At 43.5% G+C, this 22,206-nt stretch overlaps 1 protein-coding gene across 2 annotated transcripts in view; it reads right to left on the bottom strand.

Annotated features, from left to right (window-relative positions):
- Positions 1-22,206, bottom strand: part of DLG5 (discs large MAGUK scaffold protein 5) — a 143,147-nt gene that overhangs the window by 35,793 nt on the left and 85,148 nt on the right. For both annotated transcript variants that reach the window (XM_054982910.1, XM_054982911.1), the window contains exons 7-15: positions 19,684-19,996; positions 16,607-16,837; positions 13,825-14,009; positions 12,442-12,567; positions 10,521-10,653; positions 7,444-7,571; positions 5,934-6,109; positions 2,116-2,219; positions 853-945 (exon numbers count right to left, since the gene is read on the bottom strand). In XM_054982910.1, coding sequence (XP_054838885.1) covers positions 853-945; positions 2,116-2,219; positions 5,934-6,109; positions 7,444-7,571; positions 10,521-10,653; positions 12,442-12,567; positions 13,825-14,009; positions 16,607-16,837; positions 19,684-19,996 — 1,489 coding nt within the window. The remainder of the gene's footprint in view (positions 1-852; positions 946-2,115; positions 2,220-5,933; positions 6,110-7,443; positions 7,572-10,520; positions 10,654-12,441; positions 12,568-13,824; positions 14,010-16,606; positions 16,838-19,683; positions 19,997-22,206) is intronic.

The following is a 22,206-nucleotide window of genomic DNA, read 5'->3' as shown; positions in this document are numbered from 1 at the left end:
TCTGTTACTAAACCCCATCCCCAATGAAATAGCATGGAAACAATCTCCCACATCTGGCAGAACTCTTCCCTTTCCCCATGAGCCACAATGCCATCTTACACAGCAGGGCGCCAAGTGGGCCAACTGCCTGAAAACTAGGGTTCTTTTCCAGCAGGAACGTGGTGGAACAGAGTTCCGGCACCTCTTGAAAATGGTCACATGGCTGGTGGCCCCACCCGCTGATCTCCAGACAGAGGGGAGTTCAGATTGCCCTTCGCGCCATGCTCCTGAAGTTGTGTTTCCACCCTTGGAAACCTTATCAAACAAGTCTTCCGGTTTGAGATTTCATCATGTTACATGTTCCTTTGAGCTCGTGGCAGAGGAAACAAAAATCACTCCTCTGCCATGTGAGTTTCACCACGTCCAGTAAACATCGGTTGGGCGGACAGAACAAGGTGAAAGTGAGAACCATTCCATGTGCATCAATGGTAGGCAAAATGTTTGGCACTGAAGTCCACGTGAGGCAACAGTCTGAGTTCATTTTAGTTCCACATAATTTCCATGAATGAAGCTAAATACCAAATTACAGCAGGAAATGCTGAATATTTTATTATGAAAATGCTACTATTCAATGCAGGCAACTGCAACCGCTACCCTTGCAATATAGCCTTGAAAATGATAAATGACATTAGGGCACATCTGTATTTGCTTTGTGGTTTTTTAAAAGGAAGTATTTGCTGGGTTTTTTGCCCTGACACTTTCAAATGTGTTTTTGCATGAGTGCCAGAAGTATATAACCCACAGAACTCAAGGCTTCATCCTTTGGGGTTACAGACAATGCTTATGGAATAGGGTTCCCCTTCTGATGCTCACCTTCATCAACGAAAGTGTAAGAGACTCCCTGCAGTTTCGCAGTAAGGCTTCACATTCAGTCAGTGATTTATTATCTAGTGCAATGCCATTTATCTAGAACAAAAGAGCGGTATCAACAGTGTGAATGCTGGGATCAGGTAAACAGCCTGACTAGCTTCTATTCACTAAAATGAAACCCTGGGCTTTGGGGAGGGGGGACACCACAATTACTACATTATTTCACTGTCAGTGCAGACTCACCTGGGTTTTGTGGAGATTCCCTTGTGGAGAGTCATACAGCCCATTACTTCCCTCCTTTTAGAAGCAACTACAATCATTTTTGTTTTGGCTGTGCTTTCAGGACTCGCCTTGCCTGTCTCATAGAACTGTTTGTGTTCACCCGTGTCAATGATTTCACTTTAATTTTTAAAATACTGTCATGTTTGCCAACTGTTTTCCAAATGCTCAATGAAATGGGGTGTATTAATATAGTAAATAGCTAAAGATAAAGCACAGTTCACAAATCAGGAGTTTGTTCTTGGCAGCACTCCCACTCTCTGGCTATTGCTCTCCAAGATGAGTCCTAACAATTACCTCTCTCTTTAATCTTTAGAGACAGTTAACAAGGCTAATCATTGCTCCCTCAGGGAAAAAAATTAAATTCTTGTTTTGCTATGGATTTGCAAACAGTACAAGGGAACCTCATTTCTGTTGTGGAGAAAATCAGTGTAGAAAACTGGCCTTCCAATTCTCAAATCGTCATTTGAGGGGAGACAATGTCTAAGAAAAGAAAATATCAAAACATTGGCAAACAGATTTCAAAAAGTCCTGTCTTTTGCTCCTGGCCCAGCCACAGATATTTATCTATGAAGTTTTTTGTGTGTCACCAAAATAAATAAATAAAAATATGATGGCTTAATTCAGACGTCACCCTGAATCATGATCAAGGAAACTTAATTATGGTTTCATGAAATGTCTGGCAGGCAAACCAGATTTAGATGCCATAGGCTGCACTAAACTGTGGTTTGGCATAATGCCTAAATAGGTATGGCTGCATTTCATGTTCCAGAGGCCCTGCCTATTAAGAAAGGAGAACTGAACAGAAGGGTAAAAAAATCAGGAAAACGGCTTTAACCAAAGTTTGACTATGTTTGGAAGCGCAAATTGTGGCTTTGGTTCTAAATCATGGTTAGCACAAACCATGGTTTTGGTATGATCTCAGAATTGCTGAACAGAGCTTATAAATCAAATCTTATCTAAGAGATACTAAAAGAAAAGACTTACGGCAATTATCCTGTCTCCCACACAGAGAGACCCCTCTTTGGCAGCTGGGCTGCCAGGCACTACAGCAGCAACAAACACACCATTTTCTAGACTAATCCCACTATCTGAAAGTGAGAAGACAGAAAAGTATGTTCGTTATCAGTTTCGCAAAAGCAACAAATTAGGCACTCTGGGAGTACTGCTAATAGCCAAGTCACAATCATTCGTGAACCTCATATTCCTCTTTCTGCCCTCTGGAATAAACCCCTTCCCCTGCATGGCCTACTCTTGCACACCTTTACACATACTAGCATACAACATTTACATTGTTCTCAGTTTCCTGGAATTGACAACAACTTGTTTTCTCAAGGATGCTGGAAAAAAAATCCCAAACTTTCAAAGGACGAGGCTCCCTGTGTCACTGGCTTAGATGGCTTTAAAACAGGATGTGTTAAATTAACAAAGGATATGTCAATCAACACTTGTGACAGCTAGATGAAGACTCCACATGCAGCAGCAGTGTTAAGATCTGTGAAAATATGTAGCTAAGGGCAAGTAGTGAGAGAACTGTTGCTTTCACACACAACATGAGCCAGTTTGTTATGGTTAGCTATGTAGGAAGTAATAGTTACTGTTTTATACTTTGTTTGATACTTGGTCTATTTCCACACTACCACCTTTGATAGGAATCGACACATAATCAGTGACCCTCAGTTACAGGAAACCAGACAATGTCATACTAAGCTGTTAGACTCCAGCATTCTCCATGTTTGTCCTCTTGTCTTAAAGATCAGGGTTGAGGTGGTTTTTCTCACTTCTAATGCAGTCTGAGAGCCAGCGTTTCACAAAGCACTACCGAGTGACTCAGGAGGTAGCGAGACACATGGCTGCACTTTCAGTAGATCCCCTTTCCCTGCTGCTTTAACATTCACACCTGTCCCTCATGTTGGCCTCAGCTGCTTTGGAAAAAAAGACAGGGAAGCAGAGTCAAGATCCAAAAGGAGACTGTGTGATAGAGCAGGCAACTCTCTCCTCAGTCTCCCTCAGGGTCAAAGCTTCACCTAGCTGCCCCTCCCAGGGCGGCCCCATGAGACCCCTCCAGCCACAGTGATAGCTCCTCTTTTAAAAGAAAGCTGCCCAGAAGCTGTTCAGAATCACGTAACTTGACAGAATGTTGGCAGCATCTACATGGCAGTAATTGGGCTGTTGACTCTATTTACACAGGAAGCCGCCCAGGATACCGGTGTCAGAGGTAAATGAATAAGGAAATTGCAGCTTGCATCAAGGGACCAAGAGGTGCAAAAAGGTGCCGTCCGCAAGTTCCCGAAACAGTGCAACATCTATCCAAGCAGTGGAGGTGACAACCATATTCAGATGTCATAGCAACAGAGGTTTGTCCATGACAGGCATTAACACAGCCACTTGCCGTACTCACTTGGTTTGCCCCTCCAAACTTTCATTCACTGAGCTCGACTGAAGGCTCCTGTGTTTGGGAACCTCTGAATCAAATGTCAGTACTTCTGTGCACAAGTGCCTGTGTGAGCTGGCGTTTGTTTCTTTTCCACAAACGTGGATTAATTATTCTAGATTCTAATAGCATTCTTGTCTGTAGGGAGGAAACCAACTCCAATTTGTTCTGATGCCTGCAACCGGAGAGCACAACAAACTGGAGTTTGATTCATGGCTTCTCAAACTCCAGAAGCCTCCAATCCCACTCTGCATGCAAGGGGGAAGGGTGGAGGAGGAGTGAGGAAAGGAGTATATAGACAGCACAAGAAGCTGCTGCCTTTCCTTTTTCCTTTTATTTCCTTGGATGCTCATTGATTCATAACTCTCGAGCAGTGGAAAATAATTATTCCTTATTTTTTGGATGCAAGGGCTAAAAGGGTGGAGGCATGTTTTGCAACTGCTAAGGCAAAAGAGCTAGGGCTTCTGGAATATAAGGGAATGGTTAATTAAAGGCTTAATATAAAGATCCTTTACAAAAACCGCTGCCTTTGTGACTTTCATTGAACAAACCTGTTCCTCGTGATGTGTGAACACAGCTAACATTTTGATCCTGAGCTTGCATTTCCCCATAGCTGTAGTAGCAAGGCACTTCCCCCCCCCCCCCTATTTAAACCTGAAGGCATGCTTTGCTCTTCCCACCCACCCAAATTGATTTTTATAATGTGAAAGATTAAGAATTCCATAGCCTTTGAACTGCCCATCCCTTAGGTTTGTATTGGAGTCACTGTTCTCAGTAAACTCCTGGTGGGAGGGAAGATGCAATATCAGAACAGGGACTCTTACAGAGATGCTCCAATCACAGCTGACTGGATAGGGATACAGCATTAGGGGAGACATTGGATAAGATACTGCTAGTTAGCAGCAGCTGAGTAACATCTCTCTGAGTTTGTTCTCTACACACAGGTATACAAGTCCTGGGTAGACATGGTACTAATTGCAGTGGGAATGTGTACAATTACGGATTGTTGTGGATTCTGATTGCTATGTATTTAATATTTGAATTTACTGATGTAAGAAACATTTTTGTGTATACATTGGAGTAGATTGTAACATATTTTTATATGATATTTTGTATATGAAAGATTGCACTGTTGCATATTAGCACTTTAGTAATATTGTTATTATAATAGTACTCTAAATAGGAGAGCTTGTTGTCTGTAGGTCTGTCAGCCAACCACAGACCTCCTGTTCTGCTCTATGTCAGCATTTTTTATAAAAGGCACCTCTCTCTGCCTTGCGTTTCAGTCCCAGTAGACAGAGGGAGAGGGGGGAAGACCTGTTGCTGGGATTGGAGTGGGAGAGTGTGTGGAAGGATTTGGGATTGTGCTTTTGGCTGGTGCTGCTTTAAAGAGACTGAAAGAAAACTCTTATTTCCAGCTCTTGGCCTTGCTGTGGGAAGGTTTTTTCTTCCACCCCACCCCTCACTCCGTTTTCCTGGCCCAGCTCCACCACGGCCGGTCCTTCGTCCTCCTCTGATCCAGCAACTCCCAGTCCCCGTTTCAGTCACGCACTCCGGTAGCACTTCCCTTCCCACCCATCCCGCTGAACTTCCCAATCAACGTATTGCAAAGTGGGAGGGTGAGTGAAGGAGAGCCTGCTGAGGTCTCCCTGCGAGTTTGGCATCTCCAGGTATGAAGGGGACCATTGAAATGCCACGGGTTCTGACAAATCATGAAACGAATGAATTGTTTCGGCAAACGTGTCAACTTCATGACGTTTCATGATTTGCGATTCGCCGATTGCGACGAAACACAAAACTCTCATTTCGAGCTTTTTCCGTTTCGTGCAAACCCAGAGGTGCAGGCCAAAGGATTCTGGTCTTTCAGCTTTTTGCCTGCAGGTCAGGCCTAGAGCTGAGTGGAAGATCAGCCAGCAGGTCAGATCAGGTCATCAAAAGCCTCTCCTTCCTTTCTTGTTTGGCTTGTTTTTTCTCTGCACACTGTTAGTCATTGGGAGAAAAAAGCAGCCTATAAACATGCTAAATAATAAATAAAATATAGCAGCTAACAATGCAGACATGCCATCCTCCAGATCCTTTGGACTCCTACGAGTACAAGCTTCAAAACATAATACAAACTTAACCTGGCAGCACATACATTTGCTCATCTTTCTTTACGTGTACCAATGCATTTGGGTGTATGCATCCCTCCAATGCAGGGCAAGGCTCGCATCTAGTAGCACCTTAAAGTTCAACAAGGTTTTCCAAAGTATAAGCTTCCTGGGTATACCCTGGAAAATATTGTTGGTCTTTAACACGCTGCTGGACTTGAACCTTGCTCACCTACTAAAAACCAACACGGCTGCCCACTTGAAACAACTCAACAATTTACCTTTATGGCCGGAAAGACTGATGTGCAGAGGTGTTATCACCTTCCCTCCTAAGGACTTCCTTCTGCGAACAACCATATTAATTACTCCTCCACCATTAAGCACAGCCTTAATAACTTGCTTCCTGTCTTTGTTGGTGAGGTCCACATCATTTATCTTCAGCAGCCAATCATTCACTCTGATAAAACACAGCAAAAGCCAGGGAACTCTTAGGTGCACATAACCCAAGCAAGTTGTAAATTTGCTCCTAAATTGTGGGGGGAAAGCACAGTGTTCTCTCATTTATTAGGATGTCATTTTAAGGATTGACATCTTCTGGGCATGGAGTACGGGTCACTGGGTGTGTGTGTGTGGGGAGAGGTATTTGTGAATTTCTTGCATTGTGCAGGGGGTTGGACTAGATGACCCTAAGGTCCCTTCCAACTCTATGATTCTATGACTGCCAGGTCATGTGGGGGAGAAAAAGTTTCTCATTTGCAAAAAAAGCACAGGCCAACATAGCACTTCTAAGCTGGCTTTCAGGCACATGTTAAGAACTCTTATCAAAGAGCCACAAACTCATTAACAATTTTCCTTCCCAGAAATCATGATAGCTATGAAACTTATACTTGAGTATACAACCAAGGAGAGGGTCGCACTGGAGCTGGATCAAACACTCAAGGACCCCAAATGAAGGTGATCTTGGGAGTGCACTGGGCTGAGCTGGCACACAGGTTATGAAAGAAGCAACACTTGCAGAAGCGGCAAACTTGTTATTTTGCAATGACTGTTATATAATTCGAAAGGTATAGGAAAAATGCAGACACTGCAGTGCCTCTGTGAGCCAGCAGAGGGCTAGGAGCTCATCCTTCTGCACCAAACTTGAACGATGGGTTGCAGATCACTAAGATACCTCCTCCCGCAGCATATTCCATAAAATGTTAGCACGGATATTTGATTTGTGTAATTGTATTACTCCATAGTGGCTAGTCTTGTACACCTTAAGAGAACCCTTCTTCTTCCCTTCGTTTTCATCTTATTCAATGTGGCACAGGCAACTCTGGCCACCAATTACCTTGTCCGAAAGGAGAGGGGAGAGGAAGAAACTATGAGTGATTCCACACACGTTGGATAATGCACTTTCAATCCTCTTTATAGATCATTTGGAACAATTTTTTTTGTGTGCAGAACAAAAAATCCACCTCAAATGATTGATAAAGTGCATTGAAAGTGCATTATCCAACGTGTGCAGAATCAGCCTGTGTGTGCTTTTCAAAGCAGCCCTATGCACATTGCCCGGCTGGGTGAAAGTGTATCAGCGAGGGGGACAGAGAGGAAAAATGGAACTGCATCCAATATTCCCCACTCCTGCATGCGGATTGTGTTGTCTTCACACCCCAATACTGTCCACAGCCTCTGAATGCATGACCCTTAACAGCCCTTACCTTCTCCACATGCCTTTCTTTCTACCCTTTTTGATCATCTTCATAAAGCCAGAGGTGTGCCCGTTAACATTAACCATCAAATCCTTACCGTAAGCGTCCATCTGCAATACTTCCTTTGTCCACTTTGGTAACAAATATTCCACAGTCTCCAGGAAGATACGGCTCGTTCACACCTTCAGCCACGTCAAATCCAAGAGCTTTCAAATCCATATCTTCCTAAATAAATAAAAACACCGCATGTTTTAATTTCCCTAAATTGTGGGAAAACAGCTCAGTGTTCTCTCATTTATTAGGATGTCATTTTAAAGACCGACATCTTCTGGGCATGGAGTAAGGGTCACTGGGTGTGCCTTTATTGTGCCTTTATACTATGAATAATAAATCTCCAAAAATTCACGTTAAACTTCAAAGAGTGCTTTTACACAATTTTATTTTAAATGTATTTATTTTCTCTAAATCAGGGGCACTCACACTGTGATACTCAAGGAGAGCTGCATTCTCAATTACCATCAACCAAAAAGAGTTACAAGACTACTGTATGCTGTGTGCACCACCCCACCACACACATACAATAATAAAATTTGTAACTATTAATATTAAATATATAACTTTTGAAGAGAAATGGGGAAATTATTTTGCTTATAACAAAATTTATAAGAAGTTTTAGTCCTGTAAATTTGAATAGGATTACACATTGATATGTTTCTTAATTTGACTGTAAGATAATTAGTTGAATAAAGATAATTGGTAAAATAGAATGTATGATAGATAATACTGAAATATTGTTAAAAAGACAGCACTGTTATTGTTAAGAAACATATAAGCAAAAAATAAAGACAAAATAGGGGTAGTAAGGACTTTTTCATTTTCTAAGAAAAGGAGCAGAAATAGGTTTGAATTCCACACATGCTGTTTATTTGAAAATATATCCCTTTAACAATCCCAGTATTATTCTAACACTCTTAAAGGTTATGATAATTAGTTGTATTAAGAAGTTAGCATTATTGTTAAGAAAAGGTAATGATGATAGGGGTAATAATGGAATAATGAGGAGTTTTTTGATAAGGAGTAGAAATAGGTTTGAATTCTACATGTGTTGTTTATTTGAAAACATACACTAGACAGTTTTAATTATTTTAACACTTTTAAAGGTTATAATTTTTGTACTCTGTACTTTGATAATCCTTCTAGCACACAGCTTTATATTTGTTTTTCTTGTCCCCTTCCCTTATCCCTCTTTTTTTCTGTATCCTCGTTCTGTCTGTTTAAAAAAAAAAATTAAATATTAAAAAATATTAAATATATAATATATTGCAACCTTTTAAATTACCAGATTACTTCTGAGCATGCAGGGCTGTCTCTCCCCACCACTATTTAACCTTAGCCAGTCTCTGTGTAACGGAGTGCACAGAAGGGCTTCCCCCTCTGCCTTCCTGCTCTCCGCTCAGCAAGAGGCACAGCAGCCTCTTGGCCAGGGAGGGAGAGCCAAGTTCCCAGAGGACAGCAAGCTGGCCAGGAAGAAACAGGAGTAACGCCCACCCACATACCCAATCTGACCATGGTTGCTGTTTTCCCAGTTGGCTGCCCTTGTAGTTGTGGTGGTTTTACTCTTTTCTCTGTGGCCACCTTACTTTCCTCGCAACAGGCACCTAGTTGCTGGGAAAGTGCAGGTGCTGTGGAGAAGGATGGGGGGGGCGGGTTGTTGGAAAAGATGGGCTCTTTGCACGAGGCCTCCAGCTTACCCATCTTCCAGTCCCTGCAGTGGCAGCTCGTTCCATGGTGGAAGCCACCTACCAACCACAAGCCCTAGACAGCCATGGCCTTGCTCATTTTCTGGGAACATGGGACAGGTACTGCACTGGAGAACAGTGCCCAGAAGTCCACAAGTGACTCCCGAGCCACTGAGTGAGTATCCCTGCCCAAAACTCAACTGAAACTGAACCCAGACAAGACGGAAGTGATGCTAGTTGGGAAGGTGGAGGTCTTGAAGGACTATGTGCTGCCCACCTCTGATGGGGGTTCAGGGAACCTAGAGATCATACTGGATCCGGCATCGCTGCTGGAGAAACAAGTTAATGCAGCTGCAAAAAAATACTTTCTTCCAACTCAGACTAGCCCACAAGATGGCCCTCTACGGACACAGCTGATCTGGCCACCTGGATTAATGCTATGGTAACATCAAAGCTAGACTACTGTAATGCACTCTATATAGACTCCACTTGGTACAGAATGCCACAGCTTGGTTATTAGCATTAGCTAGGTGCAGCATGCATATTGCCTCCCATTCTGCAGTCATTACATTGGCTGCCCGTCAGCTATAAGACTCAATTCAAGGTACTGGCTACAACAAGCAAAGTCTTTCACTGTCTTGGTCCCTCATATCTGTAGATCGGCCTCTCTTCCTATGCTCCGCCATAACAACCTCGCTCATCTGAGCAGGGCCTCCTCTTGGAGCCACCCTGAAAATGGACAAAATCATACATGTGCATTCTCTGTTGTGGCCCCCACCTCATGCAATGGTCTGCGCAATGAGGTTAGGAAGGCTCCTACCCTCCTGGCCTTCTGCAGATTATGCAGAACTGAATTATTCTGGAAGGCTATTTAACACAGGTAAAAGAGCCGTACTTTAATGAAATGGTTTGGGAAAATACTTTGATAAAGGGATGAGAACTGTGGACTATACTACTGCGTATAGTACTTATTGTCTACAGCTGTAAATATGGTACTACTATGTCATCTCTGCAGTGTTTAACATGTCATATTTAAACGCTTATGATTTGCTTCAGCTCTGTTTCAGACTTCTGTAATCCAAACTTCATTGCATTGTTTACTGGATATCCCATCCTGTTGATCACATTGACTTGCATTGTGTAATCCACCTTGTGTCTCAATGAGAAAGGTGGATTATAAGCAATTTAAATACATAATAAATAAATAAATCCACAAATTTGTGCATGGGTTGTGAACTGCTGAAGACTGAAATTATGTGTACATTCATAAACACAAAAAGTATAAACCAAAGCAACAATGAAAACTTGTAATCTTAACATTTGTACATGATTTCTGCCCTCCAGTCTCCAGTGGTTTTCTAAGTATGGAAGCTTCCAACAGGTAGCACTCTCCCATTCTGGGGCTCCTCTCAGACAGTAGGGTTCCTAGACTTACCCTGTCTTTCTCAAACTCTACAACTTCTGTTTCCCATTCCAGAGAATCTGTATCAATGGCTGAATCATGAGAACTGTGGGCCATCAATTGACGAAACCTTGCTTCCTTTTCCAACTGATTCTCCATCTTTTCTCTGTAGGAAGAGACATGTTTGAGCATTTCAAGCAAGGTAAGTGGACATTATATATTTTAGTTCTTAAATTTTCTGAATTATTGCCTGCATGTTATATTGATGACCTAAAAACACTCAACACAGACCAAGTATACAAAAGACTGCAACTTCTTTTTAAATAAAGTACATTCAAATTTCTGATACATCCTTGAATATAACTATTCAGAGGAGAACTCACCAATCTCTTTTTCAACTAGCTCACACTAATCTCCATTTAATCTCATGGTTAACAACACTAGCCCGCACTCACCTGGTAAAACCAGGGGGGGGGACTGCTCCATCATTTAAAAAAATTCTAATGGGATAATTGGAAATTGGGGTAGTACTAAAACACCCCTATGAATTATTTACTTTTTGAATGAGTGAAATGTTTTTTAAGACAAGGTTTTCTTCACTCAAATTATGTTTGGTGTAAAGCAATGTACAACACTGCAGAATACAAACTCTTGAATATGTTGTGTATTCATAGACAATATATTTTCAGAAATGTTTATTGTTTATATGTGATGAATTCTGCTGCCTGGCAATGACAATAATGCTAGGAAAGATGGAAGGCAGTAGGAAGACCCAACAATAGATGTTTTGACTCAGTAAAAGACGCCACGGCTTCCAGTTTGCAGGATATGAGGAAGGCTATTAATGATATGACATTTTGGAGATTGTTAATTCATAGAGTTGCCATAAATCAGAAGAGACTTGATGGCACATAATACATACTGACACACACAATTTTGCCTACAGTTACTTTGCTATAATGCGTATAATACACTATTGAAAAGTTCAGTTCTCTCATAAAGTTTAACTCAATATCCAAATCTGCTGCTTGTCTTGGTGTAGTGGTTAAGAGCATGGGACTCTAATCTCGAGAGCTGGATTTGATTCCCCACACCTCCACTTGAAGCCAGCTGGGTAACCTTGGGTCGGTCACAGCTTCTAAAAGCTCTCTCAGCCCCACCCACCTCACAGGGTGTTTTGTGGTGGGGATAATAATGACAAACTTTGTAAACTGCTCTGAGTGGGCATTAAGTTGTCCAGAAGGGCGGTATATAAATCAAATGTTGTTGTTGTTATTATCACAACTACTACTACTATGAATGTATGAGAATAGCATTACATGTGCAGAAGTATGCAGCTGTATCTCTACTATTCGGTATATTTGCAATTATGTTTATAGAAAACTAAGGCATTTATACTTTTAAATTTCATAAATATACCAATATTCTAGGTAAAGTATTGCATATATTTCATTTTCCCCCTGAATTTTTTCTACTGCTTTAAAATCTCCAGACATTTTGGCTCTCTATCCTTACTCTTCTAAACGCTCACAGCCCTTCACACCTAGGAGAAAGATATGCACACAACTCTTTTTTCATTGGCAATATTGCAGACTACAAATTGGTTGAAAGGTAGCCTAGAAAGTCAATATAAAAAATTAATAATTGGAGCATCATGTTATCCTATGGAGGTTGCATGTACTGTCCTATCCCTAAGGCAGGAGCTCCCGTCTCTTCTGGAAGCAAGCACTTCTGCCTGCCTTGCTATGAGTTGAGTGCTGACCTCATGAATTTGTCCTGCATCTCTTCTGTACACATTTCCTCAGACTTGCTGGTTAGCTGCTATGTTCTTTTTAATCAAGCCACTGGACAGGCAAGTATTTAAAATTTACACCTGCCCCAAGGGCTAGGGCAACATATGCTAGCATACAACATGACCGAAAGTATATGCATCAAAGAGTTTTCTAGAACGCACTTCAGCTCTTTCAATTCACGCACAGCATCATTCTTTTGCTTCCTCATATCATCCAGGTTGCGAAGCGCCTCAGCCAGGTCGCTGACCGCTCTGTCCCTCTCCCTCCTCAAGTTGTCACACAGAGTCCTTGAAAAGGGAATGCAGATTAAATGAAATGTTAAAAGAACTGCAGGACTAGAGAATGCTAATATTTCAGGCACTGGTCATTGGGCGACTCCGGAAAAAAAGGCAAGATTAGACAATGAGTGGGAAACACCATTTTTGGTCAGCAACTACTTTTACCCAAAGGGCACTTTGGCGACAGCTACTGCTCATCCACGTGTCTCTTGTCACTGGTTTGGCAACTGGAGGGTCAGATGGTACACTTCGGGGCCCTGGTTTGTCCCAGAGGCTGTCAGTTACTAATCCTTACAACAACAGATTAAATTGCTTCTCCCCAAACCAAGCCCCTGTGCAAAATATGCTTCGAAAAATTAAAAGATCAAGGTACTTTTTATGGACAGCATCTTGCTGGACAAAAAAAAGTGGGTGCTGGATGATAGAAGCAATTCCCTGCAGATGGAAAAATCAGCAACTAGTTAGAACTCAGTGGACCAGACTGTTATCAGTGGGGTCAAAAGGATTCCACAAAATAACCTGTGATGTCTGTTCATGGTGAAGTATTAACCACCTTGTGAAAAAAAAAATTTGGAGGGGCAAAAGCAAGGAACTAGCCAAGAGAAGGGAGAACCAGACAGGTTTGGACATGGGATGGAGCCTCAACATTTAGGCGGGTTAACATTTGGGAAGGTTAGGAACGGGAACAAATGGATGATTAGATAACTAGTCGTGAGGGGAGGGAGGATTATTTGCAGGAAAAGAAAAGCAAACAGGCGAATGCCTAACCCTTCCTTCTTCCCCACAAGCCCCCTCTTACATTTATCCTGACTTGTGGCCACACCGAATTGTGACCAAGGAGAAAGGAATGCATGCATCATTCGATTGCTTCAAGGTCTTCCCTCCCCCTCTCATCCTGGCTCACTTATGGCAGAAAAATTAAGTGTGGATCCAACCCTATGGTTTCAGAGCTTGTCTGGATGGACCATAACTAAACACAATTAATGGAGCAACCTAAATGCAGACAATCACGCTGACCGTAGTTAGTGTAACTAAACCACCGTTTTGTGTAATGTCTGAACTGAGCCACAGTTTTCCACATGAATCCTCTTGCACGTCATCGAAAAAAATAATTTTAAGTAACCTGAACAAAACTGTATTTCTTTGTCCTTTAAACAAACGTTCAGAACTTAAAAAAAAATCTAAGTGACAAGTGATCACGAAGACTGAATGTAAGAGTGCTTCTAACTTCCTGCAGCACAGATCGTTCACCAGCAGCCTTTTTACCGTATGCTCTCTCTTTCTGCAACAATCTTGTCACGTTCCTGGAAGGCCCAATCTCGCCTACACTTTGCGACTTCTGCTTCCTGGACAGCTTCTTTCAGCTCCTGAGACATGGCCTCATATTGCTTCCGAAGCATGTCGATTTCTTTGTTGGCTCTTTCAATATCCAGTGTAGCAGAATCTTGTATCTGAGAAGGTAGAATTACAGACAGTTTATTTATTCAATCACAGTTTCATTAAAGCATTGGATTTTTTTAACACATGCATAACTGTTCATAGAACTTGGATTTTTAAAATGTGCAGTTCTGGGGGTACATTCAATAGGACACCTGAATGAGGAAAGCCTGTATCTGAGGGGTACATTCAATAGGACACCTGAATGAGGAAAGCCTGTATCCGAGTGGAAAAAGAGCAACTGAGGTGACACGTTTCCCCCTGGGTGCTGCTGCATCGGGCGCCAGGGCACCTGGCTTTGTCATTGGGGTGCCGCTAGGGATTATGAAGGATCCTGCTTTGTGGTAGGAGGGGAGGTATGCATCACCCATGCACCCTTTCAAGCCACCAGCAAGTCCGCTCAACCTAGCCCCGCCCCTGTGTCCACCTTCCTCCTTCATCACCTTTGCCGTCTTCTTTCTTCGCTCACTCATTCTCTCCATCCAACCTCCAACTCCTACTCTACTCTCCCCACTCCTTCTACACAACTCACCACGCCCTGTGGGTGAACTTCCTTTATATCCTTTCCCTTATTCTTGGCTCCACCTGCCAGCCACACCCCTCGTTTGCCCTCGGCTGCCTCAAGCAGCTGCACCTGGGGTAGCTCGTCTGGCTGCTTTGGGCAGTTACAGCTGGGCTCCCTTGGCTGGCTGCCAAGCCTCCTTTGCTCTGAGCTTCAGGCCCCTGGGCAGCTACAGCTGTGCTCTCTTGCGTGGCTGCCAAGCCTCCCCTGCTCAGAGCTTCCAGCTGGTCCCTATTATTCCCTTCCTCCCTGTTTACAGGTTGGGGCATGGCCCTGGGCTGTTTCTGCTGCCTTTCTTCCTCTGCCGGTAAGGCTGCTGTCTGGCTGGCTGTCCCTATCTTTGGGGCCTTCTCCCCTGGCCCTGGCCCCCTCTGGGCTGTTCTTACTCTCCCTTCCAGGGCTCCCAGCCTTCCAGCAGAGTGTGAGACTGGCTGGCTTGTGCCTGCTCCTTCTAACTCTCTGAGGTTTGGGTGTCTCTTCCCTTCCCTCCGTGACTGGCAGGTTTTGGACCTAGCTGTCTAATGGGGTAGTGGGGCATCTGTCTCCCAAGGGTCTCAAATCCTCTTCTCCAGGTAAGTCCGGGGGCTGGGCTGCGGACTCTGGACAAGGTGTTTCACACCTCAGCCAATGGGAGTGCTCCAGCACCTAATCACCTTTCAGTTAATCTCATCTCTAATATATCAAAGGCAAGCCGTGTTGCTGACGACTAACCTTTTACCCTGGTGGAGGCACAGTGAATCGTTGGTAACATGGCGATGGAGAAGCCTGGAGAAGGAGCAGCCACGGAGGTGGTGGAGAAGTCCAGCTCAGTGCCACACCCCTCCCAAAGCCCTGCAGAGGCAGCAGGGAGGCAGCGCAGCGGTGCAGCCCTCCAAGGCCTCTGTGGTGTGGCCCTTCCAAGACCGTCGACTCTGTTGTCCCTGCCAATTCTGTGGCCACTGTGGGGCCTCTGGAGGGCTGACCTTCTCTGTTGCTGTGGGGGCCTCCGGAGGGCTGTGCTGGCACACCAGGCCTCTCCACTGCCTCTGTGGCAACTGCGAGGCCTCCAAAGGGATGCGCCACTGCACCAGCCTTCTCTATTAGTGCGGGGATCTCTAGAGGGCTGTGCCAGCATGCTGAGCCTCTCTGCTGCCTCTGTGGCCACAGAGACAGCAGGGAGGCCCACTGCAGCCCTCCCAACGCCCCGCAGCAGGGGCCTTGGGAGGGCTGCACCACTGTGCTGGGCCTCCCTGGCACCTCTGTGGGGCCTTGGGAGGGGTGCAGTGGCGAGCCGGGCCTCCCCACCACCTCCATGGCTACTGCTTCTCCATCGCCATGTTACCAATGACTCACTGCGCCTCCACCATGGTAAAAGATGAGTCGTCAGCAACATGGCTTGCCTTTTATATATTAGAGATGAGATTAAGTACACTCATAAGAGAATCAAAATTGGCTGTTTCTTTGTTTTTGCTTTTAAAAATGCATTTGAAGAGACTGCCTCTTGTAAGCATTAAAAAAAATGGGTCAAAGCCCACTGAACTAACTCGTACAGCAGCACAAATCATAGGAAGCTAGTTTATACTGAATCAGTCCCTTGGTCTATCCAGGTGAGTATTCTCTGCTGTCACTGATAGCTGCTCTCTAGGGCCTCTTTCACATCACCTTTTATCTGATTAAAAAAAAAAAACCCTGGCAATGCCAGGGATTTAAACTGGGATCTCTGGCATTCTCTCCAAACATAAGAATGCACTTTCAATGCACTTTAGCAATCGTTTGCAAGTGGATTTTCCTGTTTCACACAGTGCATTGGAAGTGGACCGAAAGTGTGTTATTCAATGGATGTGAAAGCAGTCTTAAAGTCAATGCTCTACCCTGTATTATCATCCTTGCCAGTAACTGATGGAGAGAAGAACCACCCAATCCTTTAATTTAAATCAGTTTTACATTTAAGCAAGTCTCCTGTCCTTGCTTTCGATTTCTTTCAGCATCTGTGAAGGCAAATGAGAAACGTTTACTAATGAGTGTTCTTCTGGTAACTCATTACCCCAAGCGTGCAAACTGTGAAGCTACCTGGCGAGCTTGATAGTACTCTCTCAGCAGGTGGTCCCTCTGAATGATAGCTTCCGTCCTCTCCTTCCTGGCCACATCTCTCTCTTCTTTCACTGTCTCAATATCCTTGCATGCTTGATCAAGCTCCTTCTGGGCCTCAGCCTTGTCTTTCACTTCATGGCAGTACTTTTCCAAGAGCTCGTTCCTTTCGCAGATGGCTTGGTCGCGTTCCACTAGAGCCGAGTTGAGTTCCTAAAACGAGACCCATCATTGCCATGTTCGTTAAGGGCAGAAATGGACATTTCTTTTGAGGAGTGCACAGTGGTATCTTGAAAGCCTGTGTCATTTACAGAAAGAATGAATGACTCAGCATGCATTAAACGCAATTAAGTAAGTATCTGTCTAATAAAGGGCATTTAGCGCCCCTGCTGTACCTATACACAGGGTTGCATGAGATGATTGGCTGTAGATGTGGATCAAAGAGACAATGGCATGGAATGATTTGCAGTGGGGGAAAGGGCAGGAAAGAGCAATTCCTTCATTGTTCTCCCCTTCAACTACCATTTTGATTTGCAGGAGAGAGTTGGAAGGAAGAGTCAGAAAGGGATCTCTTGTGGTTGGGTTCAAGTGACACAACTTGCAGCACTGATCTGATGACACCTTCCAGCTTCACTGAAAGACGAAATTCAGCGCAGCTGCTGAGTAGCCACAGAGAACCAATTCAGTACGACACAGAATTATCATTTTCGCTGCATGAAAATGAACAGAAATACATTTTTACAAACATCTAGCCAGAAATTACTGACTCCTATAGTCGTATCTGGTCAAGCCTTTAAGGCAATTCCATCAGAACTTGCTCTTTTGGGGAGGGATCCAGAAAACATTCTGCAGTCTAATAAGCTGCAGTGTTCCTGTTTGTCTCTGAATTTCTGGAAGAGGTGTATTGTTGGGGCATCATCTGCCACGTACTCCTGTTGAGGCAATGCAGTAATTAGCCTAAGATTATTTGGAGTAACGATACTGGGCAACATAAATACTACAGGACAAGCAACACAGGACACAATCCTCCCACGAGCAGAGGGATTTGCAAACCTATCTAACCACTGCAGTTATTTTCAGAGGCCCTGCTTCAGGTGATCCCACTTTCTGAGATCAGACGAGTGGCAACCCAGAAGAGGGCCTTCTCAGCCGTGGTACACAAAACTCCGGAACTCTCTCCCTGGGGAAATTTGTCTGTCCCCTTCTACTGTCTTTTTCCACCAGAGGGTAAAGACTTTTTTGTTTCGTCTGGCATACCCTCAGTGATCCCTTCTTCATGCCTAATGTTTTAATCATTTAAAATGTATTAATGTCCTTGCATTTTTGGAAAGCTTTGTATGTTTAAATAATGTGTTTGGGTAGATTTTAATGCTTTTATGTGATTTTAGTATGTACCTTTTAATTTGTTAGCTGCCTTGGTGGCCCTTGTGAGAGCAGAAAGGTGGGATATAAATTTTGTTAAATAAAAAAAAAAATCTATACAGATCTATAAAACAGCCTTTTCTCCCTTGCCCCCAGGCACGGACATTTATTATCATGCAAATCATTGCAAGGAGTGGAGTGTGTGCACACTTCCCGTATCTCCACCCACTCTGCTCTATCAAGGAAAATGAGCTTTCATGACTTAAGAAAAGCTGGATGAGTAGACTCTACTTCAGTCTCCCCTTGAAGTTGACTCAAAGACTCCAGTTGGTGCAGAATGCTGCAGTTCAGTCATTAACAGGAGCTAGGCAAAGCATGCATATTACTCCCATTCTGCAGGCACTCCATTGGCTACTCATCAGTTACTAGGTTCAATTCAAGGTTAACTATCAAATAAAAAACCCTTCGTGGCCTTGGTTACTCATATCTACGGGAGTGCCTCTCTCCTTATGCTCCACCATGGCAGCTTCGCTCATCTGAACAGGGCCTTCTGCAGCTATCACCCTGCAAATGGGGAAAATAAACAGCAGCATGTACACACACGGGCCCGCACTTTTTAGAACGGCCAGGAAAACTTCTATTCACCCTGGCTTTCTGCAAACTGTGCAAACCTATATTATTCAGGAGAGCTTTTTTACACAATTGGATTGTGATATAAGGAAATGGTTTAAAACAATGCACTGGTAAAGAGCTAGGAACTATAAATTATACTACTGTATACTGCCTCTTACTGTATGTATGTTCCTGCAGGGTGGTTTCTGCACTGCTTAATTTGTCGTGTTAAATTACTTCCATTTTTTCCAGCATTGTTTCAACTATATACTGGATTTCTGCTTGTTTTCAAATTTTTGCAAAGTTTGCGTTTGTGTCCCCATTGCATTGTTTATTGAATACCCCACCTGTTGGTTGTACTGACTTAAACTGTGTAATCTCAGGGTGGGCGGGGGGGGCGTAATAAGATAATGTTAATGGGATGGTCACCACTTGCTTGTAACAGAAAATAGGTATTTAAAGGATAGAAAGGAGGTGTGTAAAAACACCCTGTTGTCAATGTCACTTTTAACTCCACCACCTGTTTGCTGGTCATGGAGGAAGGGACCTACTGACGACCTCTGCGCCTGGTTCTCCATGAGACGGTAAACCTGTCTGTGCAATTCTACAAACTGCAGGCAGGTGACTCCAATGATGGAATTCTCCTCCAAACAAAAGAAAAACATCCCTGCATTTCTAAAGCTATCACATTAAAAAGGAGGCTAGGGTTAGAACCCTCAATGCAACTTTTTAAGTTTCCCACAGGCAAGGGATGGTTTTGTACAGACAAACACGCAACACTGTGGAGTGTGTGGACTCCACCTGCAGTCTGAAGCAACAGAGAGTCCAAAAGGAGAATTACCACTTAAATGTGAACTAGACCTTAATCTAGCCTAGCTTCACCATGGGCAGGACCCATTATGTTTTGCACAGCACTGCAACATCTATTTCCTGAACATAAACCAGCACTTCTCCTTCTGGAAAAGCAGCTGGATATACTTGCTTAAACTGATCCAGTATAAACTAGGAGCCAACAAGCCCCAGCAATAACCAGCAACTCCGCCCGCTTCACCCCAAGCCTGTACCCAAGTGCCTTTATACTCTACCTGTCTTAAAGCTTCCATTTCCTCGCTGGCCACTCTCTTCTCCGAGGATGTGTTTTTCAGTTTGGATTCTGCCAGCTCCAGCTCCGTTTGAAGTTTATCCACTTCTTTGATGACTTGGTCCCTCTCACTCATGATGAGGCGATACTCGCTGAACACGGAGTCCCGCTCTTCCTTGTGCTTCTCCGCATCCTTCACCGCCTTCAGCTGCATCGTCTTAAACCTGGTCACCTCTGACTGCAAGCGCTCCATTTCTCTCTGCAGCTCCTTGTTTTGGGCAGTGGCTTTACTTAGTTCTTGCTGCACCGTTTCAAATCTAAACAGGAAGAAAGAAAATTATAACCGTTACTTCAACAGACAACTTGGGGGGGCTTTACAAAAGTGCCCCCCCCGTGTCTCTAGCTAAGGCATTCCATTAACTTATTTGGAGATGGGATGCAGGTAGCCACATATATTTGCAAAGACAAGGATGGGTATGCACACATGCAAGGTCACATCAGCAGGAACCACCTCTCCATGCTGTTTTCAGATGGTTTTTTAAAAATCCACCAGGTTCACTTTTGGTACTAGAGCCAAGCTATGCAGAAAACTTCTGGTGGGATAGACAACAGTAGTGTAGGGGAAGGTACATACAAGTTCCTGTCCCCATTGCATACTTTCTGACCCTAGAATTGGGTAGCCACCCACCTACATTGAAACAACCAGGGAGTTCCACCGGTAAAGAGGTACAACTTGCTAACACACAACCGGGGAATCAATACTCTATTTTAAACAACTTTTAGTATTTAATGTTATAAAAGTGCCAAGTGCAAAATTGTGCAATAAATACATCAATTGATAAATAAATACATGCAATAAATACTGTGTACAAAATCTGTCATCCACAATATTGTCAGTTTTTTGGCTCAAATGATGGTGGTTAATTGGAATGTCCAGTCGGGTGCTATGGGAATCGGAGCGTCAAGGATTAGTGATCTAGTGTAATATTGCCCAGGAAGAAGTTATAGAACGAAACGGGAATTGAGAATTGCACGCACAAGCCCGTCGGCAATATGCAATTTGGTTATGTGGTTCCATTCTCGGATTGTGGACTATTCATCATTGCAATCTGTTCCTGACGCGTCTTCAAGCACTCCGGTCCTTACATAGTGGACATTGCTCATTTGAGCCAAAAAACTGACAATATTGTGGATGACAGATTTTGTACACAGTATTTATTGCATGTATTTATTTATCAATTGATGTATTTATTGCACAATTTTGCACTTGGCACTTTTATAACATTAAATACTAAAAGTTGTTTAAAATAGAGTATTGATTCCCCGGTTGTGTGTTAGCAAGTTGTACCCACCTACATTTGGCATTCCCTCTCTGTCCTCCCTCCTTAATATTTTTAACTGTTTTTATTTTTTGTATTTTTTTTTTAAAATCTGGTTTAAAATTATTTTAATTGCCTATTTATGTGTTGGTTTAAATGGCTTTTAAGATAATATTTCTAATGTGCATGTTTTTAATTTGTTAGCTGTCTTGGCACTATGAGGGCAGAAAGGTGGAATAAAAATCAAGTAAGTAAGTAAGTAATTTCTTTTTTCCGTTAACGGGGCAGTCAGCAATTTGGCCCTTGATAACACAATGCTTAATTGTGTCATAAATGAGAGTCATTTGGCCTTAGAAAAATATATGCGTCTGTGTAAACCTCTGCCATGAACAGCCTTATGCTCAGCCAGGAATGGACAGGGAGTAGATTGTATATTGACTGATGACTAAGAACAGGCTGAGCTTGAAGCAAGAGGCCTGTGGTATCCCAAGAATCAAGGTTGATGGAGTTTCATATCCTCTAGCTTAAAGGCATAAAAAATTAAAGGCACAGAACCTGGTGTACTTGGCTAATCGGGTTTGGTGAGCTTCAGAGGTCCAGGCCTCCAGGGAGTAGATTGGTCACCTGTCATGTAACCATCTTATCCATCTGAAAACAGAGTGTGTGCATGTCAGTGAGAGAAGACATGAACAGGAGGAAGAGTACACCTCTCACACCTATGGGGAGGGGAAGAATGTCAGGAAATCCTGTACTGAGATCAGGTTAGCAATATTTTTATGTTTATTTTCTTAGAACTTGTCTCTCCTTATATGCTGACAGATAGTTGTGTTTGGAATTCAGTAGATTGGAATTCTGTAGATTCAGACCACACTGACTTCCTACCCACCCCACCTTGCTGCTTGGCCCAAGCTACCTATTTCTTGGTGCTCCACAGGTTTGTGGCAGGTGGGAAGATCAATATGGGTTGGTGGCAGGTTCCCTACCAGGCTTCCCAAAAGCTCAAGAGTGTTTTAGGGGAGGAGAGGAATCTCACAAAGAGGGCTGGGATTTCTCCAACCCCCACCCCAGAGCCCCTCTAGGCAGGTGCAACTCTCCCTCTGTTGTTTCCTGATTTGATGCAAGTGACAAGGAGGAGGAAGAGTCCACGAGGTGGGGTTGTGTGGCAAAAAGAGTACACAGCGGAGTAGGCACAGAGAAGGCACATGTCG

Source organism: Eublepharis macularius, chromosome 6, assembly GCF_028583425.1.
Source record: "Eublepharis macularius isolate TG4126 chromosome 6, MPM_Emac_v1.0, whole genome shotgun sequence".
NCBI lineage: Eukaryota > Metazoa > Chordata > Lepidosauria > Squamata > Eublepharidae > Eublepharis > Eublepharis macularius.
This window is presented reverse-complemented; position numbering and strand designations above follow the sequence as displayed.